This window comes from Varanus komodoensis, unplaced genomic scaffold (genome assembly GCF_004798865.1).
Source record: "Varanus komodoensis strain SLA01 unplaced genomic scaffold, ASM479886v1 scaffold3, whole genome shotgun sequence".
Classification (NCBI taxonomy): Eukaryota; Metazoa; Chordata; class Lepidosauria; order Squamata; family Varanidae; genus Varanus; species Varanus komodoensis.
In genome coordinates, this window is record NW_025335761.1 from 31,269,006 (window position 1) to 31,288,266 (window position 19,261).

The 19,261-nt window shown below is 41.1% G+C and overlaps 1 protein-coding gene across 2 annotated transcripts in view; it reads left to right on the forward strand.

Annotated features, from left to right (window-relative positions):
• NPAS3 (neuronal PAS domain protein 3) overlaps window positions 1-13,302 on the forward strand; it is a 563,345-nt gene extending 550,043 nt beyond the window's left edge. For both annotated transcript variants that reach the window (XM_044436057.1, XM_044436058.1), the window contains 3 exons: window positions 4,037-4,184; window positions 10,344-10,459; window positions 11,975-13,302. In XM_044436057.1, coding sequence (XP_044291992.1) covers window positions 4,037-4,184; window positions 10,344-10,459; window positions 11,975-13,284 — 1,574 coding nt within the window. In that variant the 3' untranslated portion in view covers window positions 13,285-13,302. The remainder of the gene's footprint in view (window positions 1-4,036; window positions 4,185-10,343; window positions 10,460-11,974) is intronic.
• Window positions 13,303-19,261: the final 5,959 nt, after the last annotated feature.

A 19,261-nucleotide genomic window follows, 5' to 3' on the forward strand; every position in this document is an offset into this window, starting at 1 on the left:
AAAAGGGAAAATCCCTTATTCATATAATAACACATAAGAACACAAGAAGAGCCATGCCTAGTCAGACCAAAAGTTCGTCTAGTCCATCACTCTATTTACTCAATGGCAAACCAGCCACCCATAGGATCCCTCGAGCAGGATGGGTGCAAGACCTCTACCTGCTCAAGCTCACACATCTAATTTGGCCTTTAGGGGTCTGAAATCCTTGGGAAATCAAGCCTTTCTTCCTTCCTTTTACATCTCTGGGTCTTATTATATCCCATAACAGTTGCAAAGTATAAGGGAAACAAATGGAAATGTTCCATCATTACACAAACTGAAGGAAAGAATTGGTGGCTAGCAAATGCCTTTCTCACTTGCTTTCATTTTGTGGGATGAAGGAGGGTAGCAGTTTCAGCACATTACCTGATCGTGTTCTGGAAGGGACAGGTTTTATTAACTTGAAAAGAGCCCTGAAAAAGGGCAACAGACAACGTTTCTTGGTGTGGTGTTGCTGTGACTACAACACTGTGAAGAGATGTTGCAGCTGCGACCTTCTGCTCTTTCTAAAGCTCCTGGGCAGGCAGAATAGAAACCTGATAATGCCTTTGAGAACAGGGTAGTCCTAGCAGGTACTCAGCCTCATAGTGCCTCAGTTTGCTTATGCTAAAAAACTTATATTTCAAAGGCAGGCTATGAGCATTAATCATTTACAGCACAAGTCTGTGTCTGTTCACTTAGAACAAAGTCCCATTGAAATCAACAGGACTTACTCCCAGGCAACTGAAGCCTCAGTTGAAGTGTTTGTAAAATCTAAAGCAAGGGTCTCAAACTCGTGGCCCGTGGGCCAATTGCCGGGACAGGTGGGGCATGGGGGAGGGGCCCTGCGGCCTTCAAAGCACCGGCGGCACCCGGGCTGGCTGCGGGATGAGCGGCCCACCACCACCGCAGTGGTGGAATACTTGATGTGGCCCAGCCTCACCCAGACTCTACTTCCAGTGGCCCCCAGGTAAGTTGAGTTTGAGACCCCTGAACTAAAGTTCTTTGTTCTTCCTTGAAGGTGTAGTTATCACCTGATTATTTCATCTTCAAAATTGGATCCAAATCCTTTCCTTTGGAATGGAGAGTTTCTAATAAGAAAAAATAATCTTCCCCTCATCCAGCACATCTGGAGGGCATCAGACTGAGGAAAGTAAACTGGAAAGAAAGCGAAAGACTTCCTCCCCAAACTGAGCCTGCCCAAACCTCCATCAGAAGAATTTGCATGAAATTGCTATCTCAACATGTATACAGCACTATTTTGACAGAAAAGTCATAGACTAGGTAGTTAGTATTTTGCTACCTTTTTGCTTATCCATGCAGTTTAGCATTCTGTAAATCAGAATGCTCCTTAGACATGAATACAAAAAAGCAAAGAGCCTTTTGATTAGATAAAAATGCAAAAATCCGGTCAATTTTAGTTTGTTTACAAAACTCCATAACCCAAATTGCAAATGTGTGCTTTGCTACAAAACAGAACTGACTGAGCTTTCGAAACTCAGTTCTTACAGTTTAGTGTAATGTCAAAATACTTTGGCATACAGTTTTTAAGTCAAAATAAAATATGTACACAAACATTGGGTGCTTTTAGATTGGAAATAGGAGTCAGTGCCCCTATTAATAAAGTTGGCATCTCCATGTTCATATGCTATACTCTAAAGCAAGGGAAGGGATAGGGCTGGAGGGGTCCCTAAAGCAAAGAATGATACATGAAATATCCTGGAAGAGCCTGACTTTTATAACAAAATAGCCAGGCCCTGGGACTCAACTGCATTGTCCCTGCTGCTCCACCAGATACAACCACCTTCTCTGACTGGCAACATGAATGGGAAGGCAAATCAAGGAAGGCAGGAACTGGAATCTACATGATGCAGTGAGTCTTTCTGGGGTGTGAGAGGTTGGAGCTTGGTTCATGTGGCAAAAGGTCTTAGGCCAGCACTCAATCCCAAAATGCTGGCCTTGTGCAACTTGGCCAACATAGAGCAATTGGAAGCCCTAGTCCTAAGCTGGCTGTGCAGACTGAAGGGAAACAAATGGCCTTCTGCCTTCTTCCCTTGAGCTGGAAGCCCAGAATGGGGCAAGTGCTGTCTTCAGAGTATGCACTTCCTTGGGGATGGGTGGGCTCACACCCTTCTGAGCTAAGTTGTCCATGCACTCCACAAGACTCCTTGGGCTACAGTGGGGATGGCTATGTTGCCAATTAAGGGAAACAGGAAGGAATTCTCTGTGGGTGATGTGTCTCTTCAGAGGCTGATTCCCTTCCTCCTGCAGCCTAGCATGGGCTGAGAAAACACCGCTGGGTACTGCAGGTGGGTGCATGAGAAGCTAGCAGGGTGGATTGCTGCTGCTGCAGCCCCTCAACGTGAGCTAGGCCTTTGAGCACCAGGGACTGTTCTTTGGAAAAGAGGTGCTTCTGCTAGAGCTTGAACAGGGGCTTTTCCCAGAGCCCACCAGGAAATGTGGCATGTACAAGGAAAAGGAAAGTAAGAGTGAGAAAAAAACACCTCCCCTTTGCCCTGATCTTGTTCTTCCCTGCTCAAAAAAGAAAAAAAAGTTCAGCTACTCAGTTTATTAAGTTTTGGACAGATGCTAATGTGCATCTAGGTTTACATGAGCATAATAAGTTTACATGCTAATCTTAGCTGTATCTCATGGTCTGGATTTAGAGATACAAAATAATTTGGAAGGTATAGTCCCAGTTTCCAGCTGGAAATTTAGCAGGTTTAAATATAATCCCCCCACAAGTGACTTCTTCCTCTTCCCCCACCTCTCCCCCCCAAAAAAAATCAAAATGTACTTCATGAAACTATTGTATATGAAGTACTTATTAGCCATAATTAAATGGACAATATGAATTTACTACGTCTTTAGGACTCTGGCTTGTTCTGGTTTAGAGCAAGATGATTAATGCAAATACATATTACTTGAGATAACCATTTAGCAGCTAATTTAGCCAAATTTATTACAGCAGTTAGAGGTTTTTCATTTTAGCAGACGGAGACAAGGACATGCCAAAAGCGGAGATGTATGTGAATGCACACTGCCCTCTAGTGCACAAGGTTTTGCTGCATCAAGAACAAATATAAGCAGAAGAAAGCAGTGTGAGCCAGAATAATAAGAATAGCAAACACTGACTAAATTTGTGCCAAACACACACTCCTTTATTATTCCAGCAAGTGGTATGTAGCTTTTTCCCTTTCCAGGGAAGCAAAAATATCCAACAATATATAGCTAGTTTTAGCTTGGCAAAATTCTGGTTTAAAATGAATTTTAACATCTGTATATTTGAGCATTTTAAGTGCAGCTTCCCAGAAGAGATTGTTTTGACTTCCCCCTCCATTTCTGAGCCTGCTTCAGAAACTGCACAGAGCTCTTGGCTTTAACGTGCTTGATTCCACAACTCCCCTAGGCCACAGCTCCTTCCACAGCTCTTTGGTGGATTTATTTTGCTCTGGCATTAAGCAAAGTCTCCACAGACATTCTCCCTACTGACCATTGGAGATTTGGTTCATCTGAGGACTGTAAATTCTGTTTGACAAGATCAAAAGAAACAGATGTGTAAGTTCAGTAGTTGATATTGCCTGCAATGAAGAGGAATGATCAAAGAAGTAGGGTACAGTTTCTTCCAAAACCTTTCAAATAGCCAGAATCTCAAGGAGGTTTACCCAGGAGCTATGAATAAATCACACAGAAATTTAACTTTTTTTTTGTTAAAAACATGTTCCATGCATTGAAAATGTCTACACAGGATTCAGTTCTCCTTGAGCCGCAAAGGTTTGTGCTCCTTATTGCTCGTCCACCAAAAGCCGATTAAAATTGCACTACAAATGGAAGAAAACCCTGTTTGCCTGCCAGGGTGCTAAGAAATGGCTGAATTTATTTGTCATTGTAATGATGATTTCTGAGACAAAGGCCTTCCATCTCTCTGTACATGTGTTGGCCTCTCTTTGTAGTGAAGAATCCCCTTTAAGTACAATTCTAATGCTACTCCTTGCTTCTTTTATTTCCCTCAATCCAGTGCTGAACAAGGGTCAGTGTGTAACAAAATACTACCGCTGGATGCAGAAGAACGGGGGTTATATCTGGATACAGTCTAGTGCCACCATTGCGATCAATGCCAAGAATGCAAATGAGAAGAACATCATCTGGGTGAATTACCTTCTGAGGTATATCTTTCTGTCCATTCCATTCTTTGCATTCTTTGTTGTCACTGCATGAGTCCTATCAAATGGATAATATAAAAGAAAGTATGGAAGAGATTTAATGAGATCTTGCTCAAAATCAATGCCTACTAATGGATCAGAGGAAGATGCTTATAGGGTTGCTATTTTCTGTACAGTTCTCAAATGCAGGGGTGGTATTAACTTACATGTGGCTTTATTACAGAGCTGCTGTACAGCTATCCCTTGGTAGTATGCTGCTTTTGGCTATCAGAGAATTCTGGATAAGCCCCTAAAGTAAAGTTCCTTCCTATATTTTTGACAAAAGGCCTAGAAAGGTCATCTTCATTCCCTTGTAGTTTCAGAAGACCTGCTTACCTGCTTCTTGTTCCAGATACGTTAGATGTAGTCTCTAAATGTTACCTAAAACTTATAGCATGTATTTTGTCAACACTGAGTTCAGTGTTCCAGAAGTGGTATAGAATTTGCAACCGTCTGAACCAAGCTCTTGCTGAATGGCGAAAGCCTGCGTGCACTGTGACGAAAGCTAGTTTATCAATCTCAGTTGTATTGTCTACAAAATGGAAACAATGACCTCCTCCTTAGGGATGTTGTGTGGAAGAGGCACTGAAAATTGCAAAGTACTTTACTCAGTAGCACCCTACTCCTAATAGAGTAATGCAAGCACTAACTACAAACCATGGTTGGGATAGGAGTGGGGCAAAAGAGTCCTTTTAATTTTCCCCCCTATTGCAATAAGTAGACACTCACATAAGAACTGGGCCCAGAGGGATTTGGCACTGTGCCCAGTTTGCCTGTCTCTCTCTCCCCATAACAATCACTTTGAAAGAAAGCACTGTTTTCTCTCAACCCTGAAGCAATGAATGGGGGAGGGACTGTAACCCTGATTCCTCCTTGCTCTCCCTTCACCCTTTGATCATTTTGGAGATGACTGGGAGTTCAGATATTCTTCAGTGGAGGACATTAAGCTCAGTACACCAAGTGCACCTTTGAACCCTGTTCCCCCCATGATCACTTCTGTGGTCACAGTAGGTGCATTGCCCAAAAGGCCATGCTGAGTGGACAATATCTCAGTGCTGAACATAAGCAATTAGATACCTTCTGTTTCAATATCCCTGAGGTTGCTTCCGTGCCAAGATGAGAAGTGGTGCATTCTGGGGCTTCCTTCTGGGTTCTTGACAACCTGAACAAAGCAGTCATCTCCAGCATGTCTCCAAAGCATTTGTGGGGGAAGCTAAGGGGGTGCTTCAATCACTGTATGCCTTATCCTATCTTGCCCTGCTCAGCCTGCCATTGAGCACTCTCAGAAGCTATATGTTGACAACTGCTTTTCAATAGACCAAAACAAGTGAGGCCTTCACCAGCAAACTCCAATCCTTCCTCACCTGCCCCCCCCCACAAAAAGTGTTTGCCTTTTCTTCTCCATCTGATGTCAACCTTTCATTGCTAATGAGTAGACTCAGTCACCCTTGTGCTGATGTTGCATGGGGTTGCCTCCCTGTGTCTACTAAAACGTGTATTGTGCCCCACAGAAATCCTTCACTTTCTTGTGTCCTCTGTCCTTGCTCACCTTCTTCCCACTCTATTTTCTGGTGTCACCCTATTTCTCTCCTTCTACCACTTTCTTTCCTCTCCTCCATCAGCCAGCAGGATTTTCCCCTCCCTATAATTTGAATCTGGTTCACATTCTGAACAGGCAGCTTGTCTGAATAGCCCCATATCTTCAGATCCAGTCTCTAATCCACCCTTCCTCTCCATTCTGCCACCCAATCATACGCTGCAGAGTCTTGCAGTCTTCTGCTTCAGGTGTTGTTTTTTTACGCCACTAAGAGTTTGCTTGCTCAGATTTTTTCCATACTTCTTCAAGCTGCAGGGATCCCCCTGAGCATGCTTGAAACATCCTTCTTCCAGTGTTTTGGCTGCCTAACTATCAGCATGCACCTTGCATTTCATTATTAATAGGAATGATTAGGTTATCCCTCTCCCATGACTCCCCAACATTCTTTTCTATCCATCCAAAATTACATCACACTGTAGCACATGGTGCTACCTGTGCTACAGGCAACATGGTGCCCTCAAACACCTTCTCTGGTGCCCATCAAGATGCCAGTGCACCAACATTTTTTGAAATCCACACATTTTCTTACTGGGTCACTTCTAAACAAAGTGAGGGCTTTGCACCTCAACCACGACCATCCTCATTTGCAATTCATGTTTCCAGACTGTACAGTGGGGCTCAAACACAGTCTTAGGAAATAAATGTGGCAAATAGCTGCAGACTGATTTCTTCTTCTGCAGCATTTGAAAGGGGAACAAAGGAGTTGCTTAGTGTTTTAAGCTTGGACCCCACCTCTGCCTCTGTTTATACAATTACTTCCTCCTTGTGGCAGTCCATTCTTAAACATAAAATCAATGAGACCATTAATTCAGTGGTCTGCTCTAAGTATGTTTAAGTCTGGATCCAACTCTTTTGTGGCACAGAGGGGTGTGAACAGAAGAATCCACTCCAGAGGCAGTATATGTTTCTTCAGAGGACTTAACATTCAGTGGGAGAGGGGGAAGCATGGCTCATTCTGCATCAGAAAATGTTTACTTCTAGTCTCATTCAAAAGAAGTTTTGTGGTTAGGGTTGTATTGATTAGAGGAAACAAAGCTACTCGGTTATTTATTTAATATTTTTACATTTTAAATTACATACTATAGTCCAACTTTCTTCCATCATAGAACTCAAGCTGGTTACATGGGATTCGCAGCTGGTCAAACCTGTTAAGCTTCAGCATGGGGGCTACCTTAGACCATAGTCTGTGTCACCCTGATGAAGGACAGGTGCCTTGCTTTTGTCCTAAAGTGATGTCACATCAAGCCTTTCTTGAACACAGCTTGCCTCTAATGTGGCAGCTGGAGGGGTGGATGGGTTGCTCAGCATGAACAAATGTTAAGTATTCATAACCAAAGTCTTGCTTTGCTTTCCCAGCAAGGCAGAGATTTGTTTGTTTTTATGGAACATCCAGATAAAATACTGGTTGTTCTCTCTATGGCCATCACTACCTCTTTCAAATGATTTCAAACACAAGTGCTTGTAAACAATATCGTAGTATAAGTGTAGTTGGTTCCTTTTGTTGAATTGCAACACTTGCAAGCCTGGCATACAATTTTAAACAGAAAAGTTTCAGAGCAGATTTATACACTGCAAGTACTCATTGAATTTGGGGGACAATATAAGGTATGAGGAGACCATTCATATTGTTTCATAGATAAACTTACATGAGTACAGAACTCATTCCATTGAGCACTCTATGTATTGATATTGATTTTCAGTATTTTTCCCTTCATGTGAACAACTGGATAGACATCTTGCTTGTCCTGTTACGTAAACATAACATTGTGACAATGAAAGCATAAGAAATGTCATCTTTCCAAATGGAATCCTGTCCTATCCTTTTCTGTCCTATCCTTATGTGGTCAAGAAAGTCATATCAGCAGAGACTGGGAGAACCTGAAGATCTGCAGAAATAGAAAAATTCTTTAGGGAAAATATCTAAGGGGAGAAAAGCGCCTCAAGCAACTCAGAACAGAATGGAGTATCCTGGAAAAGGGCATGGATCACTGGAGGGAATAAGGAACAGTACTGTTCACTGCAACATATACAGGTTTCCATGTACTTCCCTCTTCAGGCATAATTTATGTCAAACATGAACACTGAAACAGCAGACAACTACATTGTCTGATGTTTCTATTGTACTGTCTGCCTAGTGTAGATTTTTGTATGTGTGTTTAAAGAATTTTAATGTTTCTCAGAACAAAACAAAGCAGAATCCACTATTGTGGGAGAATTTAGCCTATGGCTCTGAAATGAAGTGGGAGAATGACCCATTCTGTTTATCAGAAATGCATAGTTCAAGCAACTGAGAAGAGAACTGTACACAAGGACATCACTAAATGGCCATATAAAAATCAAGTAGATTACATAAATGAAAGTAGAAGATGAAGAATATGTACTCTCACTGCCAAAACAAGACCAGGAGTAGATTTACGTACCAACCATGATCTATTGATATCGGAAATCCAAGTAAAGCTGAAAAACATAGTGCTAAATTACAACTGAGATTGCATTTCTGAGGAATTTTAAGTCCACAAAAAGAACATATTTGCATTGCTGAGCACAACTGACTGTGAATCAGAAGAACTACAATCTGAATCCAGAGACATTATTGGGAGAAAATGCCAAAAGACAATTCCTGTAGCAAAAATAAAGCAAAAGATGGATGACAAAACATACACACACACACAATTGCCAAGTATAGGCAGAAAGCAAAAGCAAAGGTGATCGAAATAGGGTTAGAATCCTGAATGAAACTTTTAAGCAATTATCACACAGAGACAAAAAGAACTATTGCAATGGCAAAGAAAGCAAAGCAATCAGTAAAAAAGGAAAAACAAGAGACTTCTTCTGGAAGATTCAAGAAATCGAAGAGAAATTCAAACTTCCATTGGGCATACTGAAAGATCAAGAGAGGAAAATAATATCTGACCAGGATAAAATAAAGAGAAGTTTAGAACAATATGGGGAGGAACTATACAGAAGAGATGAAAGGATGACAGACTCCTAGAAAGAAGATCCTATGTAGAAGAGCCTGCAATATAAGAAAGTGAAGTGAAAGCTCTTCTTGGAAGTAACAAAGCAACCAGAGTAGACAAGGATGCCAGTGGAATGGATCCAAGCCACAGAGACTGTATTAGTCCAAATCCTAACAAGAATATGCCAACAAATAAGAGAACTGAACAATGTGCCACAGATTGGAAACTTTCAATATATATCCCTGTCCCCAAGAAAGGAGAAGATAAGGAGTACAGGAACTATGGGACTATAGCACTTATTTCCCATTCTAGCAAAGTGATGTGCAAGATGTTTGTCTTGTATGGGATGGGAAATGACTCACTCAAGCGGGATTCCAAACAGAAAGAGACACTCAAAGAGACACTCACATCACAAGTACATGTTGGCTGCTGGAGTGCACCAAAGACTTTCAGAAGATCAGCTTATGCTTAATAGACTACAGCAAAGACTTTTACTGTGTAGATCATAACAAGCTATGGATGTTCTGGATGTGCCTCAACCCTTGATGCATAACTTGCATCATGGACCAGAAGCTACTGTTAGGGCAGAATATGGAGAAACAGAAGGGTTTCCTAAAGGCAAAGGCATCAGACAATGGTGTATTTTACCTCCTTATCAGTTCAGTCTGCATGCAAAGTATATCATAAGGACAGCTGGACTAGGATCAGAAGAAGAATGAATTAAAATTGTCAGAAGACACCAATAATTTAAATTATGTAGATGATACCATATTACTGTCAGAAAGCAACAGTAAATTGAAATGACACCTGATGAAAGTGAAAAAAGAAAGTGCATGTTTCTCATCATTTCGTCTTTTCTAAGGAGTCTGAGCAAGAAGTTAGGAAGTTGCTGCATCTTGTGTTCTCAGTCCATACTCTAAGAAATACAAGAGGCTTGCTTTGGAAATGCCCTTTCATTGGTTGGTTGGATAGTTTGTTTTACTTGCTGGTAGGCAAGCTTGGCTGGGCTGGTGGTGTGTGACTTTAGCATTCACCATGTGGTAGAGTTAACTCCATAGATTAATATGTTAAAACCATGGAGGTGACCACTTTGTCCATTCTGTTTCGCCTAGAAGAAATTCCATCATGGAGTTATGCAAAAGAAGAAATCATAGGATACCGTGTAGACTTTAAAAAGTAATCAGCAATGCACTCCAAACATGTGAATGGCAGAAAATGCTGTTTATGTGTCCATAACACTAGTTGCAAAACAGAGATTTATTCTTAGATGGCAAGGGCAACATGCTGCCTGACTCACCACAAATATTCTGGCACTGACTTGAGCAGTAGCAGACATGCCGTGGGGGAGGGGGGGAGTCAGGATAAATATTTGATGGCTGCATTAAAAGAAGTCTCCATAAAATGTCTGCTGTAAAGAACTGGAAGAAGATATATATGTTTTCACGTTTGCTTGCTGTGCTCTCTATTTGCATTTTTTGCTCCAGAGATTTGAGAAAAGAAAGCAAGGAAACTATCAAACTGCAAATCATACATTTGTGTTTGTATTTGCCATCCCTTCTTCTTTAGCAACCCAGAATATAAGGACACTCCGATGGATATTGCACAGCTTCCTCATCTGCCAGAGAAAACTTCAGAATCCTCTGAGACCTCAGATTCTGAATCAGACTCAAAAGACAACTCAGGTAATGTAAACATTCTGTATTTGGGTTGCTTTGCCTCTTAACAAGGATGTTTTGTTCACATTGTCACAGCCAAGCTAGGCATTGCAGTTATAGCTTAAGTGCATCTTGCAATTGCTGTAGAGCAGGAGTGGCCAAACTGATGCTTGGGAGCTGCGTGCAGCACTTTGAGATTATTCTGCAGCTTGCTGCTGCAGGTGCCCACAGGCACCCACTTGTCCCTCACTGCCTCCACCACCGCCCACAGGTTGCCACAGCCCATGGTAGCCCACCTGTGGCTCTTAAACATCTGACATTTACGGTATGTGGCCCTTCCATTGAGCAAGTTTGGCCACCCCACCATAGATGGTACCAGTACATCACAGCCTTCTGGTGTGGAGTTTTGTTGTTTTTGGTTTGGTTTTGGTAAAGTATCGAAAGCTTTGATGAATCCATAATTCACTGTGCTCACGCTTTCTTAAATTTTGGTTATCTCATATTGCCTGTTTGACTTTTCATCAAGCTTTGTAGTTTTAAAACACTGTTCACGGTCTTAATTGCCTGGTTCCACTATATTTCTGTAGGAAATATTTCACTTCAGTAGAGTTGGAAGATGTTGGATTTGATTTTTGTTGAGGCAAAATTTCCCTTGAGTGGTTGTGTGTGTGTGCATGTGTATGTGTTAATGTCCTCACTGTCAGAGCAATACAATAGTGGAACCAGCTGCCTAGAGAGGTGGTGGGCTCTCCCACACTAGAGACATTCAAAAAGAAACTTGACGACCATCTGAGTGGGATAGTGTAAATTGGTGTCCTGCAACAGTTGGACCCGATGGCCTTCATGGCCCCTTCCAACTCTACTATTCTATGATTCTTTGTGTGCATGCATGTTTGCAGAAAAATTATATTTGGGGTTGTGGGGGAGGAAGGTACATTCTATGAGGTTAAAAATCAAACCTCTCTGCCCTGCACTGTACAGGAATGTTTCAAGAGTAAGGAAAGGAAAAACCACCTGTTAAACGATCTTTCCCCACCCCCCACCAACAGAGCCTTGTCTTTCGTTGCTTAAATCCTCTCTCTTGCTTTCTGCCATGCAAGCTTGCAGTGCTGGCATTGCTGAGAGAGAAATTGGCTTTCCAGAGCCAGAAACAGGCCTGGAGAAACTGTTGCCCTCACCGTCTGCAGCAACCTCACCATTTCCTTGTTGAGGTAGAGTGGGAGCAAATCATATGGCTTTTATATATCTGCATTATTGATATGTGCCACTCAAAGCATATCCTGGTTTAGCCTATGTGACAAAACTTTCATCCAGTACTAATGTCACTGCTGAACTTGAGGTAGATTAATGATAGCCAAATCCCTCTCAGCTTGCAACCTGCTAGCACTTTGGTTTAGTGCTCGAAAGGAAATGCAATGTGCCAGATGCTTTTGCCAGCAACATTAGTAGTCATAATATCTCACTGGCAACTAGGACTCTAAGAGGGCTTTTTATCTTCTGTTCTTATTCTTAATGGTGTTTTTCACTTTCCTTTCTATTCAGAGGACAATGAGAATTCAAAGTCGGATGAGAAAGGAAACCAGTCAGAAAACAGCGAAGACCCTGAGTCAGATAGAAAGAAGTCTGGAAACCAGTCAGATAATGAAATGAACTGTAATGATGACGGGAACAGCTCCAGCAACCAGGACAGCAGAGACAGTGATGACAGCTTTGAAAATTCTGACTTTGAGAATCAAAAGGCCCCAGAGGATAGTTTCAGCACTCTTGGTTCTATGCAGATTAAGGTGGAGCGCTATGTGGAGAGTGAGTCAGACCTGCGGTTACAGAACTGTGAATCATTGACCTCAGACAGCGCCAAGGACTCGGACAGCGCAGGAGAAGTCAATGCCCAGTCTTCCAGCAAGCATCAGAAGAGGAAGAAGAGGAGGAAAAAGCAGAAAGGAGGCAGCATGACCCGCAGAAGGCTCTCAAGCACCTCAAGCCCAAACGGACTTGACTCAGCCTTGGTGGATCAGCCCCAGCTGCTCTCGTCACCAAACAGTGCCTCAGTGCTCAAAATCAAAACAGAGATCTCAGAACCTATCAATTTTGATAATGATAGCAGTATTTGGAATTACCCGCCCAACCGGGAAATCTCAAGGAATGAATCGCCCTTCAGTATGACCAAGCCCCCAAACTCAGAGCACTTCCCTTCCCCACAAGCCAGCAGTAGTTTACATGTCTCCATCCCAGACTCTGTTCTTACCCCACCAGGGACTGAAAATACTGCCAGCCGCAAATCTCAGTTCAGCACCTCATCCAACTCCGCCTTGGCTCCCGTATCCTCTGACCCTTTGTCACCACCTCTGTCAGCATCTCCACGGGACAAGCATCCGGGAGGCCCCAGCACTTCCAACTCCTTGTTGTACACTGGGGATCTGGAAGCCCTCCAGAGGTTGCAAGCAGGTAATGTGGTCCTTCCTTTGGTTCACAGGGTAACTGGAACCCTTGCTGCCACCAGCACGGCTGCTCAGAGGGTCTATACCACTGGCACTATTCGGTATGCTCCAGCTGAAGTTACTTTAGCCATGCAGGGCAATCTCCTCCCCAACACCCACGCTGTTAACTTTGTGGACGTTAACAGCCCAAGCTTCGGCCTAGATCCTAAAACACCGATGGAAATGCTCTACCACCACGTTCACCGACTCAATATGTCAGGACCATTTGGAAGTGCTGTGAGCGCGGCCAGTCTGACCCAAATGCCTGCAGGGAATGTGTTCACAACTGCCGAAGGACTCTTCTCTACTCTTCCATTTCCTGTGTACAGCAACGGCATTCATGCCGCACAGACACTGGAGCGGAAGGAGGATTGAAATATGACCACATACTGTGTTCAGTGTTAAACTCTGAGGCATAGACTATATTTTAATTTAGACCTTTAATTCTAGCACTTTGAATTTGAGCAGGTCAGCTTATTCTCTCAATATAATGGTCCCCATTACATCCCCCTTCTCTTTAACTTGACTTATTCTTTAATGTCAAAGATATTTTTTATTTTTTGCCTTCAGAGAGCTGAAGTACCAGTGGCCTGCCATTTTGTCTTCTTCCAAGATGTGTATTTTTTTCCTTTGCATCTTTGTTAAGATGCCTTTAATATGTGTATGCCTCTGCCATAGGATACTCAGTGTTGTGGTAAAGAGATTTTAAAAGTGACAACCATTGGGTTTACTTCGAAATGATCTTGATATGATCAAGATTAAACGAAACAAGCATAAAACAATGTGCCCTGTTTGACTAAGTCAAATGAAAAGGGTTTTTTTGTTCCTAATTCCTTTAAAAAATAGGGGATAGTATTTTAGAATTTTATGCAGAGTTTAATTCACTTTTTATGGTTAAGATTTTCTTACTTGCACATACAATAATTTGGGTTCTTAAAAAGTTAATTTTTGGCCTGTGCTTAGAATATTAAGAAGATGGACTAAATGTTAATTACAGAAACGTTAACTTAATTTCTAAAACCATGGTGCTATCATTTATTAATCTGTAATGTCTTCACACATATGCAGCTTGTGGGCTGGGTTTTTGAAAGGAATGTCTTCTGTACTAGTCTATAGTCAGGTGCTGCAGTCTCCTTGGTTAGTTAAGACAAAAGCCCTCATTAACATTTGCTGCAGGACTTATTTTTTACCTCCAAACTAACAAGCATAGCCTCATATTAAATTTGAATGGATCTGGAAGCCTCTTCTTGTGAATGTGCTTAAAAAGAACAAGAAAACTCAGTTAAATTGATGCGAGAATCAGTTGTTTAGGTGTGTATTGTTTCTCTTTTTTTTCTCAGTGTAACTGAGGCTAATTTTACAACTTCCAAATAACACTTCAGAGTAAGGAAATATATATATATAAATATATATTTAACATGTTTTTATTTTTTCATTTAATGTTATAGAGGGAAGGTTGTATTTTTATTTTTATTTTTTGCTCATTGATTGGTCTTTTGTAACCCCCCTCCTCCTTCTAGTGTTGAAGCCAATATGTTTTAACAAATGGGTTAATAAGCTTGAAATAGAGAACTGCAACTAAAAACTGCACATTAAGTAAAAACAAAAGAAAAGAAATCTCCTATTTTGTCTTTGTTGCCAGAAATCAGTGTAGTGTCAAACACTCCAAATGACTGTCAAGTAGAAATTCTTCTTCCACTCCATCTTTGGCAGCTGTTTGTTAAGGCATCGAATAACAGATGTGAGAACTGTAATGTGTACAATGTGTAAGTGTCCTTGGCTGTCAGTCCCATTGCAGTTTCAATGTGTGTTACTATATGCAGTATATACGAAGCTAATGTAGTTGTTTTGTCCTTTGTCTTCTCTGTGCTTTATCTCTAGTCAGGAGTGGCAAAGTCCCATTCCTACAGTCCTAGTGAACCAGTGATTCTTGGGGGTTAGTGGTTTTTGTGTGGTGGCCTTCCTCTGTAATGTCACCTTATGCTGCTTCCACTGTCTGTATACCTTTTCATTTCTGCTGTTGCTTTGCTGTTGTGTATTCTCAGACCTCTCTCTCACTCTGTTCCTGTCCCTCACCTTTCCCCTCTATTTCTTCCTCTTTCTCTTTCTCTCTTTTTCCATTCTCAGAGATAAAATACTCTTAACTAGCTCAAGGTTAATGGAGCCATTTTTCCCCACAGAGGAATTCTGGGTATGTCTTACTCTTACAGTGTGCATTACACAATGCACTAAAGAGTGATACTCAGATATATTAAAGAAAGTGATGCCATATAGCCTCAGTTGTTAACATTTCCAGAGTCCCTTGTGCTCTAACTGTATGTGGAGGGTGCATTTCTTTGGTTTTCTCCCAAGCACGTTAATAGAGAGCAATTTCAAGTGAGATAGGAAATTCTTTCCAAGGTCAACCAACATGGTTAAAAAGGGAGCTGAGCTTAGGATTGTCATATTGTATATATGTGCAATGTTCATGTATTTTAGCTCAGTTCTCTACATTTTGGATAATATGCTGTGTTGAACCAATTCTGAGTACAGTTGGTTTAGAATCTGAGAGGGTAGGTCTGAAAAGGACTGGAATGGAATAATGGCCCAGACAGCCATAGGTTGTTGCAAATTTTGATAATGAGCTTTTCAAGGGTTAGATTGGAAGGATTGTTAAGTAGATTTCAAGGCCAAGGGAAACAGATTTGCGTTTACCTTTGGAAGCTCTGCTCTAACTATTGAACAATCAAAGGAGTGCACCTCTCAGCTACGAAGAACAGCTAGACGGCTGTTGTTGTTTTATTTTTTTTATATAAATGTTTCTGTGTTGTGTCAAAATGATTTCTGGTGATTTAAACTAACAGATAATCACAGCTGCTGTCGAAATCCATAGTGTTTAAAATTACAAAATGGAAAAAAAAACTTCATTACCTGTGAAGACTGTGTCTGTGTTTTTAACTATTTCTTGTACAAATATATGAAAACTTTTATGAGGAGACTGGTGCCAAGTAGCTGAATAAAGGGGAAAGGGATTCTGTTCGTATAAATCTTAGCAGTGTTACCAACTCTACAATATATAAAAAAATTAAAATGTTAAAAAATGACAGCTATGGTACATTTATTTTGTGTTAAGCTAACTGAATCTAACTTCTTGAGTGCCTGGCTTATTCGACATTTTTTTCATTGATCATTGATAATGCTGCAAATCAGAAATGTACATACTTCATTTACAACAAGGTTCTTTTTATACTTTTGTAGATTCTCATACATGTCATACATGGTTGTCTTTATGTAACTTAATTTTTTTTCATCCTGCAGGTGCCATTTTCATAATAAACTTCTCTTGGATTTGTTACTATCTGGCATCATTTCTTTTACATATGATCATCCTGATTAATTAATGCTGGTAGTATTTGTTTGAGCAGGGTACCTTGTTTGATCATTTTCTTCTAAAATGCTAAAAGCTTAAAAAAGAGGGCATAACTAGATTGTTTTTAAAGCCTACAAGCTATTAAAAGAACCTACATAGATGCAGGCTAACAATGCTAATCCAAATACTACAATAAACGTGCCACCATCCTAAATTCTCAGCTACCCCAACTCATTCTCATACTGAGCATTTTATGCACATTATCAAAGCTAAATAATAGACATGCGTTAACATTGATAAAAAGGTGTGGATTTCTTTGATTATTGCACACCAGAAGAGAGCAGCTTACATACATTAATCACGGTAAAATGCACCTTATTTTCATTTATTACACTGAGCATTATTATAACCAAACTCTTCCGTCACTCATGCTCTACCTACATGTTTGATTTTTCTAACAACTTTTTTCCTCCTGATAGAAAAAGAGCAAATACATTGATTTCATATGCTTTATTGGCCAGGATTTCTGGCAGACAGACAGAGGGCAGAAGAGTTTGCCAGCACACACAACCCAGCCCTTGTTTTCAAAGCAAATCAGGTGGAGTAGGCCACAAAACCCCATGGAATGGTTGCCATTTAACAGATGAATAATGGCCACCTCAACAATGTTGTTGTTGTTGTTGTTGTGTAACATGGCAGGTAGCGACATGTAGAAGATAGCTCCAGGAGTTAATATAGAACGTTGATGCTAATAAATGGGATTCTCCTGTTTCATTTTGTGCTTTTCTTTATACATTCTTTTATATTGCAATAAGGCAGTGATCTGACTGGTTCTGATTCATGGCAAAAATATAATCTTCATTTTGCTATATGACAACACATGAGAAAAGAAAACAATGAATAATGTTATGGTTGTATTATTTTTGTTATCTGAGTTACTACCTTTTAGCAAATATTCCCCCTGCAAAAAGCTTAACATGATGTACATCATCCATCCCCCCCCCCAACCCCCCCACACCATTATCCTCACAGGAACTCTGTGGGGCAGGTTAGATCAAGAGACATGGGTTGGCTGGTCCAAAGTTACTCAGTAGTTAAGCAGGGAGTTGAATCTGGGATCGCCTGTTGTAAAAGTCCACATACATATGGGCAGTTTCAGCCATAAACCCACTCTGAAATTACATTCAATGCATTTTCAATGGAATCTTCTCCCCTGGCAGAAGCTCAGGGAAGCCCTGGATTTGCACAGTACTAATTGGCCCAGCCTTTGTTAAGCATTTTTCCCTCTGTGTAATGCGGGAGTGACTGGCTGGTCCGTGTGCTAAAGAATGTAGGTGGAGAAGTCAAGCTCAGCCCAGAGCAGAAACCTAGCAAGTTTCAACCTACATGTGCATACTATTTAAGCCCAGCTGTCCAGCACTGGTTCTCCCATGACTGTGAGGTAAGCTCAGTGTTTAGTGAAGACAGACCACTGTTCTCCCACCCCCCACGTTTTATTATTCATCAAATTTAAATGGTTGGCAAAAAAAACTTTTTCGTGTAATACTTCAAACCAGATTGGTATTACTGGGCTATATCCAATTATTTTCTGTGCCTAATCTGTCGAACTGTAAGGATTTGTGTTGGAGTCTTTAAATCATCTGTGCTTTCAAGTGGCCTAGTTCAGTGCTCTTGCCTCCACGGGTTCAGCTGATGTTCCTGGCTGGATGAAGTATTTCCTGATTGCACTTTTTCATACAAATCTCATGTGAAATGGGAAGGAGTCCTACTTGTGAGTGTCACACGGGGAGCTTATTAAACACTGTAAGCTTTTCTGCTCAAGGCTTTAAACTGCTCTATCTACATTCAGTTTCATTGCAAAATTGGGGCAATTCAAGCTGTGTGCAAAGAGCTTTTCCTATCCTGTTTTTCTATTACATAACTTCAACATGTTGCTGTGCTATGGTGGAATAATGCAATTATACAAGCAGGAAGATTCATTTTCTTCTGCTTTTAGAAATAATGTTCTAAGTTTTCTTGCTCTTAGGAAAAAAAACCCAGGAAAGTGCTCTTAAAAATACAAGAGTAGAAGGGCACAACATTATTTTAAAAATCCATCAATAAGCATGAGTAAAAAATGACCAGTGCATGAAAATATCTCCCATGGAAAAGTTCTCTCTGATCAGAATGCTGGACTGGCTGTGCCTTTGGTGTAACTAGTTCAGCATGACTCTTCTTATGTTCCCATGTGCATATGTTATTCAGTTCTGAAATGTTGCTGCAGTTCAGTCTCCTTCTTGCCCTGTTTTGCTTCATTTGCCACTCCCTGATCAGGTCATTGAAGGCAAGTTTTGGAAAGCTTTGTTAAGTCTCCACCCTGTTTTGGTTTCCCATCAAGTTGATTGATAGGAGATTCAGCACAGATAAAGGATGAGCTTCTTCGAGAGAACATCGTTAAACTATGGAATTTGCTTCTACAAGATGTAGTGATGGCCACCAATTTAGACAGCTTTAAAAGAGGATTGACAAGTTCATGGGGGAGAAGCTATCAAGGACTGCTCAGCCCGATGGCTACATTTTACCTTCAGAACCAAATATTTATATTTCAGTATGTCCATATAGAGCCTTTACTAGACAACCTGAGTGGGAGGGTGTTTTTGCATTCATGTCCTGCTTATGGGTTTTCCGTGGGCAGCTGGTTGGCCACTGTGTGGACAGAATTCTGGACTGGATGGATCCATCATGGATCTCCTAATGTTCTTTCCCAGACTCCTTGACAGGTAAGTTTAGATCTTCAAAAGTAACACAAAGTAAAGATGCATGACAACTTTCTACATTCTTGTCATGATGACTTTTCATCTTCCCTTGCTCTTCCTGTGTGACCAGTCTGATCATGATTACTTGTCCTTGGGATGGCAATGGATTTAGGTGCAACTGGCGTGGCAGCAACAGCTGACGTCCTGCCATCTTCTCCCCACAGCAGCTTTTCCAGCTCCCTGAAAAGGGAAGGCTGTCGCACCCCAC